At 35.9% G+C, this 16,184-nt stretch overlaps 1 protein-coding gene across 1 annotated transcript; it reads left to right on the top strand.

The window, feature by feature from the left end:
* The first annotated feature begins 12,521 nt into the window (after positions 1 to 12,521).
* Positions 12,522 to 16,184, top strand: LOC126373370 (uncharacterized). The gene is made up of 4 exons (XM_050019522.1): positions 12,522 to 12,822; positions 13,709 to 13,936; positions 14,819 to 14,978; positions 15,735 to 16,184. The coding sequence occupies exons 1-4, from the start codon at positions 12,706 to 12,708 to the stop codon at positions 15,887 to 15,889; spliced, it is 660 nt and encodes a 219-aa protein (XP_049875479.1). The 5' UTR covers positions 12,522 to 12,705; the 3' UTR covers positions 15,890 to 16,184.

Below are 16,184 nucleotides of genomic sequence, written 5' to 3'. Positions count from 1 at the left end.
GCAGTGTAGTAGTACTTAATTAAAATACGATTACGAGTACGATTTAAATACAATTAAACCTAACTTTCTCAAATACTGATGCCGATTTCTACAGACACCTCCTAAAATTTTAAGTTATACCCGTCATTTTCTTATCCGCCAAAAAGGAAAGGGACGGATAATTGACAATTGTTAATTTTAAAACCAATGAGTGAATTATGAATAACCCGGACATATACTGTCGGATTATTGGCCAATATAACATTTTGGGAGACCTTTTTAAATTTCTACCTAAAATTCACTTGTGTTCCATAAATTTTATGCCTGTTAACGTGAAAAAAATGACAGGTATGACTTACAATAAAATTAGATGGTGTGTAATGGAATCACCACCAATATCAAAACTAAAATAGCACGGCATTTCACCATCCATACACAAAAAAAAAAAACAAAATATGAAAAAATATCATGAATCAATTATGGTCGTAAAATTCATGTTTTTTTTTTAGGTTTTTTTAAATTATTTCCAATTCTATTCTTTTGCGACGGAAAATTCTACCTGATATTAACTTAGAATCATGGTCTGAATCATCCCTTAAAGTTTTCGTTACGATGCCACTAACACCCTATAGGTTAGGTTCGTATTCGTCTTTATTGTTACTTTTTGTCGTTGTATATTTTGTTCATGTACCTACTTAAGTAGTTTTCTGTGTGTCTTTGATAGTGTGCTCTAGTTGTGTGGCGTTCTTCAATAATAAACGTTCCTTTCTTTCTTTATCGCGCCCGCATGACTCGTTTATCACGTCCCGCGCGATATGCAGATGCCGGGCTAGAGTTACATGTTTTTATTCATTTTCCTTAACCACAACTATAGATGTAAAACAACCGATTGAAAACGTTTTAAACAAAATGTTGCCGTTTTAAACCCCAAACAAATCGTTTTAAACTTTTGAAAACTCGCCTACAACAAATCAAATCAAATCAAATCAAATCGAACCGAACCGAACCGAACCGAACCGAACCGAGTTTATAGGGGTACTCCATTATAGTAAAATCAAGAAAATGTGCAGCAGTCGTTAAACTGAAAAAAATGGTTGATTTCGGTTTTAAATTGCTTTTTTCGTTTTAAACGGATTATAACCACAACCCGTGGTTGTGTATAACAACTAACATCAAATGATAGAAACATTACTAAAGTCGCTCACCTAGTAACCTAATAAACAAATTCCTACATACAAAATCGAAATAAACAATTCAACTGAGATAAGAGTAGAGAATGCGTTTCGCTTCACATAAAGATCATACATTGGCCAAAAGAAAATACACCAATAGTACCTAATCATAAGGTACACACAAACTCACACCCTTAATACCTAACAGGGTAGGTTGAGACACGAGTAAGTCGAAAACAACTTGCTACCTTTTGCTACGAACTCCTAGAATAGATGTGATGAACCTATGGTAACAGGTGATAAGCCCTTCGCCCATAATTATTAAGGTTCATCCATGTTAGAAAGGAGAATCCGTCAGTTGGTTTTTACGACATGCCCACCGGAAAGACCAAGGTACTTAAATAAAGTTGTTGGTAAAACCGGGAACTCATATACTTAGTAGATTTAGCGGAAAAATATCTCGAAATTGTTGAAGATACGGAACTTTTATACTGCAAACTTTTATCTATGATGATGATGAGTCCTTATAAGTATCTTTAAGAATGAATTTACAAATGTAACAAGTTGCACAGTACAAACTTATAATTAATAAAATAATATTAAAAACATTATCAGAAATAATACAAAAAGAAAGAAGGTACATTTTTGAGGCGGGGTATAATATAAGTTTTACAAAATGAATAGAGGTTCCCAAACTAGTCGGAGCCTGTATCTTGGGAAACCATGGACAATGTGATACAAGTTTTGTAATAATTCGTTATTTCTATTATACTTTACCACACAAACCAGGGCAAAATTGAGACAGAAACGCAGATACAGCTGTGTAATACTTGATTTTAATTAAATGTTAATATATTTTTACAATAATCCGCTACTATCGAGAGGCCTACCCACGTTCGAATGACCGCTGTCAGAATCAACCGTCCTGCCTTGTACATCCGCGCCCTCTCGCGTGAGAAAAGGTGAACTAAAGTAGTCAAAAGACTATTTTTTAAGAAAATTAATATTGGAAACATGCATCTGCTAACAGACGGCCGTCCTGTTATTGGGAATGTCCCCATTCCCTGTCGGCCATTCGAACGTCAGTTGTGTAATGAACATGAAATAACGAATTGTGTGTTGAAATATTAATCTTAATTGTGTGTAATCTACTTTAGTATATAATTAAAAGAATAAAAATAGCTAGGTACATTATGGATAATTTCCTAGTTAAAGAAGATTACAAAATATCACTACGATGATGGTATCAAAGGGCTAGATACTATATTTGAGACAATTGCTAAATGTTTGAAGTAATCCTCCTGAGTTGTTATTTAGTTATGAAACTCTATGCCGTCGTTTCGAGAGTACCTGAAATGCATAAAACACAATTGAACAATACTCATACACGTGGGCCAGCTTGAAGCAATATGTTATGTATCTGTTTTGAGATTTCTTAAGATTCTAGTCAATGATGAATAAGTTATATAACCCACATACATATAATTCCACCTGTAAGTATCCCTAAATCTCATCTAATAAGATAACCTAGACAACCCCCAGCCACTCGCTAGAGTATAATCATCCTAAAATAAGCATGCTGTGTCGTTGACGACCAAGTACTAGAACAGTCACCAACAGATTAGAATATACATGTTTCACCGGTATTGTGGGCACCGCTTGTACGTCGGCATACCTTCCACATAATACCGTGAATACTTACTTTTAGTTTATTTATTTTTTTAATAGTTTGGTGAGAACCGCTTGTGCTTCGGCATACCTTTCACAATATAATGTGAGCACCGCTTGCACTTCGGTATACCTTTCACCCTTTAATAATATTATACGAATAAAAAAATAACTTTTTCTTTTACGTACGCTGATCTTATCCTCGTTAATCATACATAGAGCAAGATACAGCGCGTAGTATACTTTTGTAGTCATCATCATAGGTAATATTATTATTATTATTATCACAATCATATAATATGTATTTTTCTATAAATAATTTTCCTTTTCATATCTTCTTAATTTCTGTTATTGTATTTTCATTGTTGTTTCTTGTTTTGTAGGCATATTGTGTCATAATTGTCTGAATTGGCCTGTATCACGTTTTGTTGTGAGATTCAAGCCTGTAACAAAAGGGTCAGGATAGAAGAAGGTAAGGTTGGGGAAGATATTTTACTTTATAGTCACCCGTCGATTTACTATTGGTCATTGTCCTGTTGTCCGGTCATTGTCTCCCTACTCTCAGAGTCGTCACTAGAACTTTCTGTTTCACGTTCGTCATTCTGTTTGGCTTCGTTATTAAAAGTGATCCATTTTTTTAAATGATCGGCTGGGAATATGCTTTTATACGTCCTCTTTGAGAATCCCGGTATGCTCGTGATTTGATACCTGTCATTATTTAGAACAGCAGTTATTTTAAATGGACCCCGAAATTTTGGAAGTAACTTCTTGCTCTTCCCGTCCGCTGGTAAATTGTGGTTAGGAATCATAACGAGATCTCCTTCATTAAAGAATTTTGTTGGTGCACGGCTCTTGTCAAAATTTTTCTTCATTGCAATCCGGTTTCTTTCTAGATTCTCTTTTACTGTCGTATCAATTTTCTCCCTATCAACGTCTCGTACATCATCGCTATTTAGGGCATTTTGAATAGTTCCTTCTTTTGTACTAGTTGTTCGCCTACCAAACACCACTTCAGACGGCGCTGTTCCCGTACTCCTATTTATGGTGTTATTGAGACTCCATTGGACCTTTCCAACATGCGTGTCCCATTCGCGTTCGTCGAGACCATGATTTGAAGCGGCTAACGAATCCAATATTGTCCGATTGTACCGCTCGATTTGACCGTTGGCTCGCGGAGTAGCCACGGCATTCAAAATATGTTTTACGCCAATAGTTTTCATGAAATTATTGAATGACCTGGATGTAAAACTTGTACCCCTATCAGATATCAAGACTTTGGGGCAACCAATTGTGTCGAATATCTCCTGTAAAACCTTAATTGTGGTTTTACTTTTTAAATTTTTCACCGCTCTAATGAAAATAAATTTACTGAATCCATCAATGATAGCAAATATATAGGTATTACCGGTTTTACTCCTAACAAATGGACCTAAATGGTCCATGTGCATGGTATGAAATGGGCTGCTGCCCTTGGGTATTGGATGTAGGTACCCACTACGTTTAGAACTTGAGCCCTTGTTGTACGCGCAATTAAGACAAGCCAATACATATTTGCGTACAAACCGATTCATTTTCGGGAACCAATAATTTTGTTTGATTTTGTCCAAAGTTTTATCAACAGAGAAGTGACCGGCTTCGTCGTGATTTAATTGACAAATTCGCCACCTTGCCGCATTTGGTACAACCCATTTCAACGAGTCGCCCTCTTTCCTATACAGCTTATTATCTTTTAGTGTATAGTTATCGATTATGTCTTTTATCTCTTTACTATTATGATTCAAAATGTCTCTTATTGATTTTAGCTTTGAGTCGGTCATCTGTACCGCTTGCAACCACTCTGATGTATCTAATACGTCTACCTTGAGCACGTCAAATTCTCTTGCGTCGGCCAAGTTATCGTCATCGTTGGCAGAAAGTGGATTCCTGCTTAAAGCATCGGCATGTTTCATACTATCTCCCGGTCTATATTCTATAGAAAAATTATATTCTTGAAGCAGGAGCCACCATCTGGCAATTCTTGGCACTAAGTCTCGTTTTGTGAGAGTCGATCTCAGAGCGTTGCAGTCAGTATAGACTTTGAATGATAGGCCTATTAAGTATGTACGAAACTTTTTAAGGCTCAGGACAACCGCAAGTGTTTCCAGTTCATACGAGTGCATAAATTGTTCATCCTTAGTGGTCTGCTTACTGTAGTACGCGACTGGCTTTAGTGGTGACTTGTCGTCGGGCTTTTGCAGTAGAATTCCACCGATACCTAACTTACTCGCATCGCAGTGCACTTCAGTAATATAGTTCGGATCGTACAATGCCAATAATGGCCTCTCTACTAATTTAGTTTTCAAAGTTTCAAATGCGTTAATCTGAGCCATGTCCCAAATCCATGGCGTATTAGCTTTAGTTAATAAAGTCAGCGGTTTTGCAATGCTCGCAAAGTTTGGGATAAACCTACGGAAAAAACTAGCTAAGCCCACGAATTGGCGTACCTGATGGACATTTGTAGGTGCGGGAAAACAAGCAACTGCATTAATCTTTCTTTTCCCGGGCCTTAGGCCTTCCTGAGACACCTCGTAACCTAAATAATCTAAACTGGTTTGAAAAAAGAAACATTTACTGATATTCAGTGTGAGGCCGGCCTCGCGTAATGATTTTAATATTATTCTTAGTTTAGTCAAGCCATCTTTAACCGTAGTAGCTGGCGATAATAAATCATCCATGTACGGTATCGCTAAGTCGTATCTATCTTTTCCGAGTGCCTTATTTATCATATGCTGAAAGACAGCCGGAGCATTGACCAAACCGAAAGGCATTCTGGTATACTCGTAGTGGCCATCTGGGGTTATAAAAGCCGTTATATGTCTCGATTGTTCACTCATAGGAATTTGATAATAACCTGATTTTAAATCTAAACTGGTAAAGTATTTTTTGCCATTTAGTCGATCTAATTGATCATCGATCACTGGCATAGGGTAGGAGTCTTTGACAGTTTTCTTATTGAGGGCCCTGTAATCTACGCAAAGACGATATTCGCCGTTCTTTTTCTTTACTAAGACTATAGGGCTGGCGTAAGATGAATCCGATTCCTGTACTATTTTATTCTCTAACAGCTGATGAATCAAGTCCCTAACTATTAGTCGCTCACTATACGGCAGACGATATGGTTTATATGACACTGGGGTATCATCAAGCAACTTAATACGCATTTCGCATATCGACGTTTTGCCCAGTTCATCCATGTTAAGAGCGAAACAGTCCCGATATTCGTTCACCAGCTTAACTAGCTCATTCTTCTCAATATCTGTCGCGTCAGGGCCAATATTAAGCATGTCAATCGTTATGTCATTAATATTACAAAAGTCCGCGTCTGTAATTTGATTATATGTACTTTCAATTTGATTTACCTCTAACTCGTTTGGGTGTTCAGTAGACGGCATATCTATTGGTAGGATTCGTGCTCGAGCTAACAACTGGCCCTCGTCTATAGTTATGACATTACTAGTAAAGCTGATAGCTACAATTTTACTTTTTCCGTCTTTAATTGGGTACACGCCGGGCAATATCATTAGTTCATGTCGATTTTTGAACCAAGAGCTCCCGGGTACATAGACATATCCAGAAGCGCTTAAGTCGCTCCTCACATCTATACTACATATTCCGGTGAAATTTATTTTGCACGCACCAAAAAGTTTTATTTTAGTGGAATCCGATATGTCCGACTCTTCAGAATACAAAATCAGATTTGTGCTTGTCTTGTGTGTAATAATATCCGCACGTTCAGTTAGGTTTTGACCCAGAAGTACGTCATAATTTAAAAACTCGTCCGGCACGACATAAGCGTCAATATCTGCTTTAATAAAATCCACAGATACCTCGATTTGCACACGTCCCAAAGGTTGCATACTTCCAAATGCAAATCCTTTTAATATGGGTAAGTTAGATAGTTCCAACTTTAGATTTAAATCTAGAAAACAGCTTTTCTTCATCATGGTACACTGGCTCCCAAAATCAATGAAAGCCTCTTTATCTGTCGAATTAACCTTAATTACTTTTATGTATATGTCAGATTTGGGATTTTGGGTTTCAGTTTGCTGTATTTTATTGACTGCTTTAGTATTTTCAATCGCGGGAACATTAAGCCGTTCGTGTTTGTTCATAATATCTTTCCTACAATGATCCGCAATGTGACCAATGAAATTACATTTGGTACACTTCTGAAGCTCCTTAGGACACCTAGGGACGGTGTGACCTACTTCAGAACAATTATAACAACGAATGACTCTCGATGAGTTTCCTGATCTATTTGTTTTAATATTTTCGTTAGTTTTTGGCTGGACAGCCCCTGTCCTTGGATGCAATATAGACTTTCTATTTATAACATCTTTATTCGTTCTCATTGAAATGCTGCGTAAATATCGTAGGAGCTTATTTGGTCTCTTAAAATTAGCACCCTGTGCGTTTAATCTTATATTATGATCGTAAATGCCGTGTATGATACAATCAACGGCATCCTTGCCTTTGATATTGCAATGATTTACCAGTTTTGCCTTATCAAAGAAATATTCTTCTAAGGTTTCTTCTCTACGACTTTTACGGTCAAGCATCTCTGTCAATCGCTCCGCATAATTTCTATCGTCTGGAAAATTCTTTAACAATTTTCTTTCCCATTCCTTCCAATTTAGATCTACGGTCGATAGTCCCTCATACCAACTACGCGCTAAACCGGACAATTTCGAGAGTGCATGATATATTTTCTGCCTTTCGCTCCATTTGTAAATAGTTGCCATCTCGTTCACTTTTTTAAGCCATGCTCGGGTTGATTGAGTTTTTAGACTAGGGTCAAATTTGGGTATGACGTCATGTACTCCAACTAAGGAATTGCGTTCGTGGCTACTAAAAGCATCTATAAATTTTTCCATCAAACCGCCATCCTTTTTCACGTGGTGGGAGCGGTTGCGCCGCTGTCTTTTACGTGAGTAGGGCCGTGTTCGTGATCGTGACTTACGCTCGCGATGACTAGAGTCTGATACACTTGACCAGGAAGATGTACTTGAGGAGTTAGATGACGTAGTGGAATTTTCAAAACGTTTCCGTTTCCGAGTTTTACCCATATCAGGCGAAGTCGAGCTAACAGAATCACGTCTAATACTCTTGCGTCTTCGAGAACGCTGTTGTCGCTTGCGAGACAGTCGAGACCGACTTCTACTTTTCCGCGATGTTCGGAGTTCTTTAGTTCGTGACCTGTTACGCCTATACTTCCGAGTTCGTCTTCTATCCGTGGAGCGCTCACGAGCGCGTGATAGTCTCGGTGGAGTTTGTGTACCGTCAGAGGACGCGGATACTGGACGTGGGTCTGGCATTATCTATTTGTTAAGATCCCCACTATTCATCATAGGTAAGTCGCGTGTTCGCCAACGAGATATTTCATGAAATTTTGTAGGTAAGTTTGTAAAATAGTCCATAAGTGAAATAGGAATGGAAGAAGGAAAGGAATAAAAGTTACAAATTAGTTAGGTTTGTAGTCGATTAAATGTTTAAAAAAAAATATATTTATATAAAGTATGTAAAATCTTCTCAACAACAAAAATATAAAATCGATTATAGAATTCATAAAAACTGTACCTATTGTATATTAGAATAGAATTATAGCTCTGCAAATGCATTATAGTACAAACTTTCGTTTAAAATAAAGACAAAATATCTCTCGGTATAAATAAAAAGTCCCATTAGTTTGATTATTCATTACGCGATTACCAGATTTCAATAATAAACGAAACGTAAAAAAAAAGTATGAGTAAAAGTTATGATAGTAAAATAACAATCGAATAAAATGCAGGTAGACCAACTGCAAATGTTCGCTTCACATCTAATAGTGCCTATTGTATCATAATACTTGCTCAGTCAAAATTTAAAGCAATATTTTAAAAGTAGTGTAACTATTATTGCTAGTTAGTAACGCTTGTTTTGGTGTGTTGTATGCGAATGTTTGTTACTTAAGGAGAAATAAACGACTGATTGCCGAAAATGCTCGTAGAATGCAACCGTCTGTATGAAATTGTGTAAGTCCACACAGAAGAAATAGATACCTAATAAAATCCTTAACAAAATGATTTGAGAACAGATTGAACACACACGCACATACGTAAACAATAACAATTATAGTAATAATTAAAAGAGTATTATGAGTGTATCGAAAATAATAATATAATCACTTACCGGAGGGCGTAAGTATACTTGTCACTTCTGAATTATTATACTTTACCACACAAACCAGGGCAAAATTGAGACAGAAACGCAGATACAGCTGTGTAATACTTGATTTTAATTAAATGTTAATATATTTTTACAATAATCCGCTACTATCGAGAGGCCTACCCACGTTCGAATGACCGCTGTCAGAATCAACCGTCCTGCCTTGTACATCCGCGCCCTCTCGCGTGAGAAAAGGTGAACTAAAGTAGTCAAAAGACTATTTTTTAAGAAAATTAATATTGGAAACATGCATCTGCTAACATTTCATTTAATTAATTACCTTAACTAGTACTTTTACATTTGCAGGTAGGTTGGTAGGTATCTAAATATTTTCTAAAAACGAACAAAGAATAGGGTAAACTGCATCAAATCTTTCTCAGTTGTTGGTATGCAGTTTGCTCAAAGGAGACCATAATAAAAAAATTATGTTAAGTAAAATCAAACCGGTTACGAGGAGTATTTATATTTCGGGTGGGCTTTGCGAATTTTTGCGAACGCAATGTACGAAGTTCGTGCTGGTTTAGGAAGGTGCTCTAATGAGGCATCAGCCAAATTACCTACAAACGGATAACCTTTTAGTTTTCCTCGTACCGTTACCGAACCCAGGACTGTGTTTTGATTAGTAAATTACTTACGTTTTTTGCCTAAGAAGATACTTATTTATATCTAAATCGAAGAAAATATATATTAAAATGGCAATCTTTTTGAAACCAACATTGAAACAATTGAAAAACGAAGTAGAAAAAAGGGGTTCGAAGATTGAAATAGCAGCTGCAATTTTCGCTGTATTCAATTGCGTAAGTCTTTGTTAACATTTATTTATTTGTCGTCGGTCAGCGGCTAGTCAGCGGTTCCTTATCTAGGGTGAAAATTATAATTTTGTGCGTAGGTTATGGCTAGGCTACTTATGGCAAGTTTAACAATAAATTGTGGCTTTACCAAATGGGAATTTAATAATGAAAGACTACTTATATAAATTGTACGACTTAATAAATACTTATGTATTAAATTGATATCAGTTTTGCATTGGCTCAAATATACCTACCGTAAAAAAATCTTAACTTATGAGTACGTATGTAGGTACCTGACTCTTCTATCCGTCTTTGGAATAGCTACTTACCTATATTTTTACTTTTTACAGATATTCACCTTTATATCAAGCATTTTCATCGGCATCAACTTATATTCGTTAAGTAACTCATTATTAAGAGTGATTCATAATGAATCAGTACATATGAGTTCTGCCAAGAATATAATAATTGTCCATGCAGTTATGGTGCTGATGTGCAAATTTTCCATCACTGCTTTCTGCTTTTCCATTGTATTGGCCAGAGGAGTTTTTAAGGTAATAGGTATTTATTGTTTAAAAAACTTAAAAAAAGTCACTGTGGTCACAGGACCACAGCGAACTGGGCAGTTTTTCCTAACACAGTTCGCTCGACCATTGTAGACTAGTAGACTAGTGGAAATATGGTATATACCTCCACTGCGGATTAACACCAATAACAATAATATAAAAAAATGTGATAAAGTATAAAAATAGAATAAGAATAATACTACGTATAGAACGGCCACTCTCCGCTCTACGTATAGTCTTCAATCGTATGACATAGGAAGTCACACACACAGATGCGCGTGTACGATAATGTCAATGTGTAGTGTCTGTGTTAAACGAGGTGTTTTGTTTGAAGTGTCCGGGGTGTGGTATAACATTTTTTTTTTCTTTTTCAGAGAAACGCATCGTATGTAAAGATGTACTTCTGGTACGGTGTGGCGGTGGTGATCCTATCGCTGGCTTGTGTTCTAGGTCTTACAGTCTTGGTGTTGACTACTTACTTTAAACAACAGTCTCTCAGTAATATTGTTTTCGCCTTTTTTGGTGCAAACGGTGAGTATCTCGATTTCATGCCTTCAGAATCTCTAAAAAACCAGCAACTTTGTTTATTTTTCAATTCTTTTAGGCAGATAAAAGATAAAAAAAAATATTTATGTCCTCCAGCATATTTTTATTTTAATTAGGTACCTTTTTTGCACTTAAATGACATTTATTAAAAAATAAACAAAAAGACTAGGCATCCACTACAGGTTAATTATCTGTATAATTGGCTTATATAATAGTCTAAGTCCTCATGTAACTTTTATTATATTATATGTTTTATTATATATCTAAGCTGTTGGTAAGCATATTATAAATAAATAAATAAATATACTGCGAGGGTTGCTCACATTTTTCCAGTCGGAATAATGTGAACGATTACTGGAATATGCACATTCCAGTGAACGCATTCCAGTCCTGGTTCATCTTATTCCAAAAACATTTCAGCGCTGGATTCAACCCCCATGAATTCCTTCTGGATAAAGTCGTGCAGACAAACACGAATATTAAAAAAAAAAACTTTAGGTGCTGTCTGTGTGCAGTGAGCTTTAGACAATGAACATTAGGCATGTTGTTTCATTTTTTACTGGATACCTATTTAACTTACTTGGTCGAACTCCAGGGCTCTGCCTACCCCAAAAGGATATAGGCGTGATCTTATGTATAGATGTATTTCTATATTTACCTACTTAACCTTTCTTTTACATATTTCATTGTGCTATGATAATTGGTACAGTACAAAAAAAAGAAAAACTACAACTCGAAAACTAATAAGATATTTTTTTTATTTAGACTGAACGTTTTAAGCTCTCTTCATTAATAGTGTAATTCCCTAAGGTACTCTACGTACTGTGTACCATTTCGGCAGCAGCACTTGTGTAATCCAAAAAAAAAATAATATACTTAATTGGTTATTCATTTTTTGTTTCAGCCCTGTACGCCCCCTTCTTAATCGTAGTTCGATGCACATACAAGAAGTTTGAACGAGAAACGGAATCTTTCGTAGAAAAGGAAGAAAAGGAATATCCCGATGTTCATTACATTGTCGCAGAGAAATGTTGATTATTTTTTTTTATGAAACAAAAATAAAATCTACTTATATATTTGTATCTTATTGTAATCAGTATTAAAAATAATCAATCAAAAATATAAATAAAAGAAATAAATAGTATTTACAAAGTATCTTAGTGAGTTTTTGTATCATTTTATTTTTATTGACGTTGATAAAAACAAACAGAATACAAATGCACGTTGAAAAAAATCATCAGAATGAGATCTTTCAAAAATGTGCTTACGAGGATTTCACTAATAGTTTAGTGAAAACGAGGCTATGCTTTGTTTAATAGGCAAGTGCAAGTGCAAAAAAATCGATTCAAATTATATACATATTTATGGTACGTTTCATCAACTAAAAGTATATTCCAAGACCTGTAATGGTAGATTATTTATTCTGTGGCTGTACGTACAAATATACTGCGCACGATAGCTGCAGGCGACTATAAAAAGAAGAAAGTCGCATGCAGCGTGTGACGTCATGGGTATTCTGTTTGCACTAACTTCACTCCGGTATCCAATGAACCAAACGTGTTTACGTTTTAGTTTTATGTTCAGTTTTCCTTGTATTGTGAACGAACATTGCAGGTGTAGGTATATGAGAATTGAATTCCTTATAGGCACTACGTATCGTAAATATTTTCCTCAATAAGGTTTTCCAACTCAGTATAAGTTTTGCTGTGATACAAGACACTAGAACACGAATTAAAAATGACTGAAATGAAATCCAAAATGAAGCAGGAATCAACACTACATTGGATTATCAAGGCTGAAAATTGGTGCTTGCAACTTGAAAATTGGGGTAAAATTTTCGCTGTAGTAAATTGTGTAAGTACTTAAATACCTTAAATAATATTACTTGTGCTTCATTACATTTGTGTTAAAATAATTTTCTCAGGTAGACCTGCCTACCGATTTTTCTACATTTTAATTTTTCGGCTTTTATCCGAGTGTGCATGTGTCCCTAAGACATCAGAGCCACGCTCTTGTCGGTGTTACATTCTCCATTCTTGTCTATCAAAGACCAAATCAAAACAGGTGGTATAAAAGTAATTTTAACAATATGTATTTTTATAAGTAAATGACATAAATAAACTATTAATAAACTATTTCTATTCTATTCTATACAATCTAGGAAGGTACCTACTAATTTGGTAAAAAAAAAATACAATTATATTGCTACCTATATTGCTTCGCTTTATTTGAAGCAGAATAATAATGGGTGGAAGATGTGTTGTGCCTGGGTGTAATAACAAGAATCATAATTTATATCCAAAAACAAAGATAAAAGACGCATATATCTGTTATCCATGAAATTAGACGGTTAAACGAATGCAACGTTGTACAGTGCCATCTATATTTTTTAGGGAACGTAGCCTAGAAAGTTCTTCATTACTTATTGACCTGAGTCTAGTTCTTTCTTTCTCTTAATCAATATACCTACTTAATTAAAACACATAATAACGGGTTCTTACCGCGTTTAAAGCAGGGTAATGGGACTCCCGATAATTTCGACACTGTTGCAAGTGCCATGATCACGGGATGACTGATAAGATTGGAATGGAGTAGGAAGATACATAATTATCTACGGGAGTCTCATATCCCTGCTTTAAACGCGGTATGAACCCGTTATTATGTGTTTTAATTATGATAATAAGCGCGTAAACTTAAAACAATGAATATATCTACTTGATAAATCTTCTTTCACTTTCAGATCCTCACGTTTGGATTTTGTGTTGTTGCTGCCGGCGCCGCATTGTGGATACTGAGTGATACTATGTCTCTAGTAAAACGTGCTAAATACGAGAAAGAACTAAATCATACCTACTTTGGCCAATATGTCTATTTTATGCTCTTACTGAGCGGAGGCCTGGTGCTAATTTTTATATTGACATTATCGTCATTTGCCTTCGCTATAGTTCTTGCCAAGGGAGTTTTTAAGGTAAATCTAATATACATAAATTTGCCTCAGTGTACACATACTTTTGTATGAAAAGAACCTAAGAAGAGCCCAATTCCATCAATCAGCGCTTATCGCTATCGACCCACTAGGGTCGATTAATTCTTTCAAATATTTTTCCTCTCAGACGACGCCCTGAGCCGAGGTTCGCGCCCAACTGGGCACCCTCAGGCCTGTTGTCATTCCCTTCACGGGTTGGAAGGTCAGACAGTCAGTCGCTTCTGTAAAAATTGGACCTGTCATATCTTCAAGTTAGGTAAGCGGACCCTGTAAAAAACGGGATAATGCTAGGGAGATGATGATGCTCTTATCGGAAAAACAAACCGAAATAACCGACAAATTACGTGGGAACTTAAACTAGTATAAACTTCAAACATTTGACGTCGAAGCAGAAAATAAATATTAGCCATATTGTCCAAATTCAACCTAGATATTATTATAAATAAATACCTAGCGAATAAATTGCAACTACGCGAAATGCCCACAAAGTATCCGCTCGACCGATATTCCCAATGTCGTGAATAAGTATATTTCATTTTATAAATCAAACAGTAAAATTTTAATGATCATAGAACAGAGAATCAATTGTTATTATTTTAAACACAATTCAAATTCAAGTCTGCTACAACTTTCACTTACGTTACTTCCAAACTTATTTTCCTACTTATTTTCGAATTTCATTTATTAAAGTAACAATTGAGTGCGATGTTTGACCGCTTTTATTGATGACGTCTCAGGGCAGTATCTCCAAAGAGTCCACACTACAAAGAAAACTTTCATTATGCCGTTTCGTAAAAAGTATCTCACTTGTCTTGGTTGACAAGTAGCCTATAGGTGACTAATAATAATTAATGTCGTTTTCAGAGAAACGCAGAGTATGTGAAGATCTATTTCTGGTATGGAGTGGTGGTGATAGCCCTATCATGTGCTGGTGGGCTAGCTCTGAGTGTCCTCTTACTCTGTCCCTTCCAGTTCGACGAAGGCTTCTTCGGTTCCGCCGTTTTTTACATCTTTGCATCCATAGGTACGATTCTATTTTTGAATATCTAATAAGTATCATTGCCTTGTAGACTGTAGTGTAATAAAGCACGTAAGGGGCCTTTTTGAAAATTCACATTCGGATTTGACTTTTGTGAACAAAACCTCGCAATAGACACGCTAGTTTCAACTCAATTTTTAACCGGATTGTAATCTATTGAAGGACATCAAGTCTTTGTTGATGACAATCCCATCAAAAGTGATTTTTTAAAAACGAGCTTACGTGGTTTTTATTTTATGGCGATGATATTTTCTATCCCAAGGTCTAATCTATCTCTGTTACCAAATTACATTAAAATTAGTTTAGTTGTTTTGGCGTGAAAACGTAACAAAGGACAGAAATAATTTCGTTAGTTACTAAAACGTTAATTTATAAAATTAGCAGGGATAATGATACGTATGGGTCGCAGCCGTGGTAGCCCAGCTACTGTAAGGTCGCAGGTTGGAATCCAATACGGGCAATTTTCGATATCGTTTCGTATTCATAAATGATCAGGGGTGAAGAAAAACATCGCGAGGAAACCCACCCCACCCAGAATTGCGGAGGTATGTCACCGAACCTGTAAAGCCTGGTTTTCCCATCGCGAGTTGGAAGGTCAGACAGGCAGTCGCTTCTGTAAAAAACCGGACCTGTCAAATTTTCAGGTTTAGGCGATTCAGCAAGCGGACCCGGTGAAATCGGGATAACGCTACAGAGATGATGATGAGTAGGAGTTGATATGTATTTGTTGTCATGTTTCAGCGTGCTACGCGCCGTTTTTAATCCCAATCTACTTTATTTACAAGAAGATTCAACGGGAGCCTTCACCTGCATCGAGCAGCGTGGCATACGTACAGCATCTAGTTAGAGACGCAGAGAAATGTTATAATATTCATAAAAAAAATATAATGTTCTAAATTATAAACAACTATAGGTCACACTGCAAAGCATACTCCACCACGCTTCTCCAGTGCGAGTTGTTTGAGGTGTTTGGGCTCATAGCCGTAAAAAAATACTGTTCGTTTGTTATAATTTACTTATCTGAATCAATAATACGAACAATTTTGTACTGAAATAAAATAAATTGTTATTAAATTATAATATAATATATAGTTATTATTACTTACATATATTACATTTAAATAATCATTTTATACGTCCATAAATTTAAATTACTTATTAAATAAAAATAAATGTTAAGATATTATATTA

Source organism: Pectinophora gossypiella, chromosome 15 (assembly GCF_024362695.1).
Source record: "Pectinophora gossypiella chromosome 15, ilPecGoss1.1, whole genome shotgun sequence".
NCBI classification, from domain to species: Eukaryota; Metazoa; Arthropoda; class Insecta; order Lepidoptera; family Gelechiidae; genus Pectinophora; species Pectinophora gossypiella.
The sequence above is the reverse complement of the archived record's forward strand: the minus strand, read 5'-3'. Positions and strand labels throughout refer to the sequence as shown.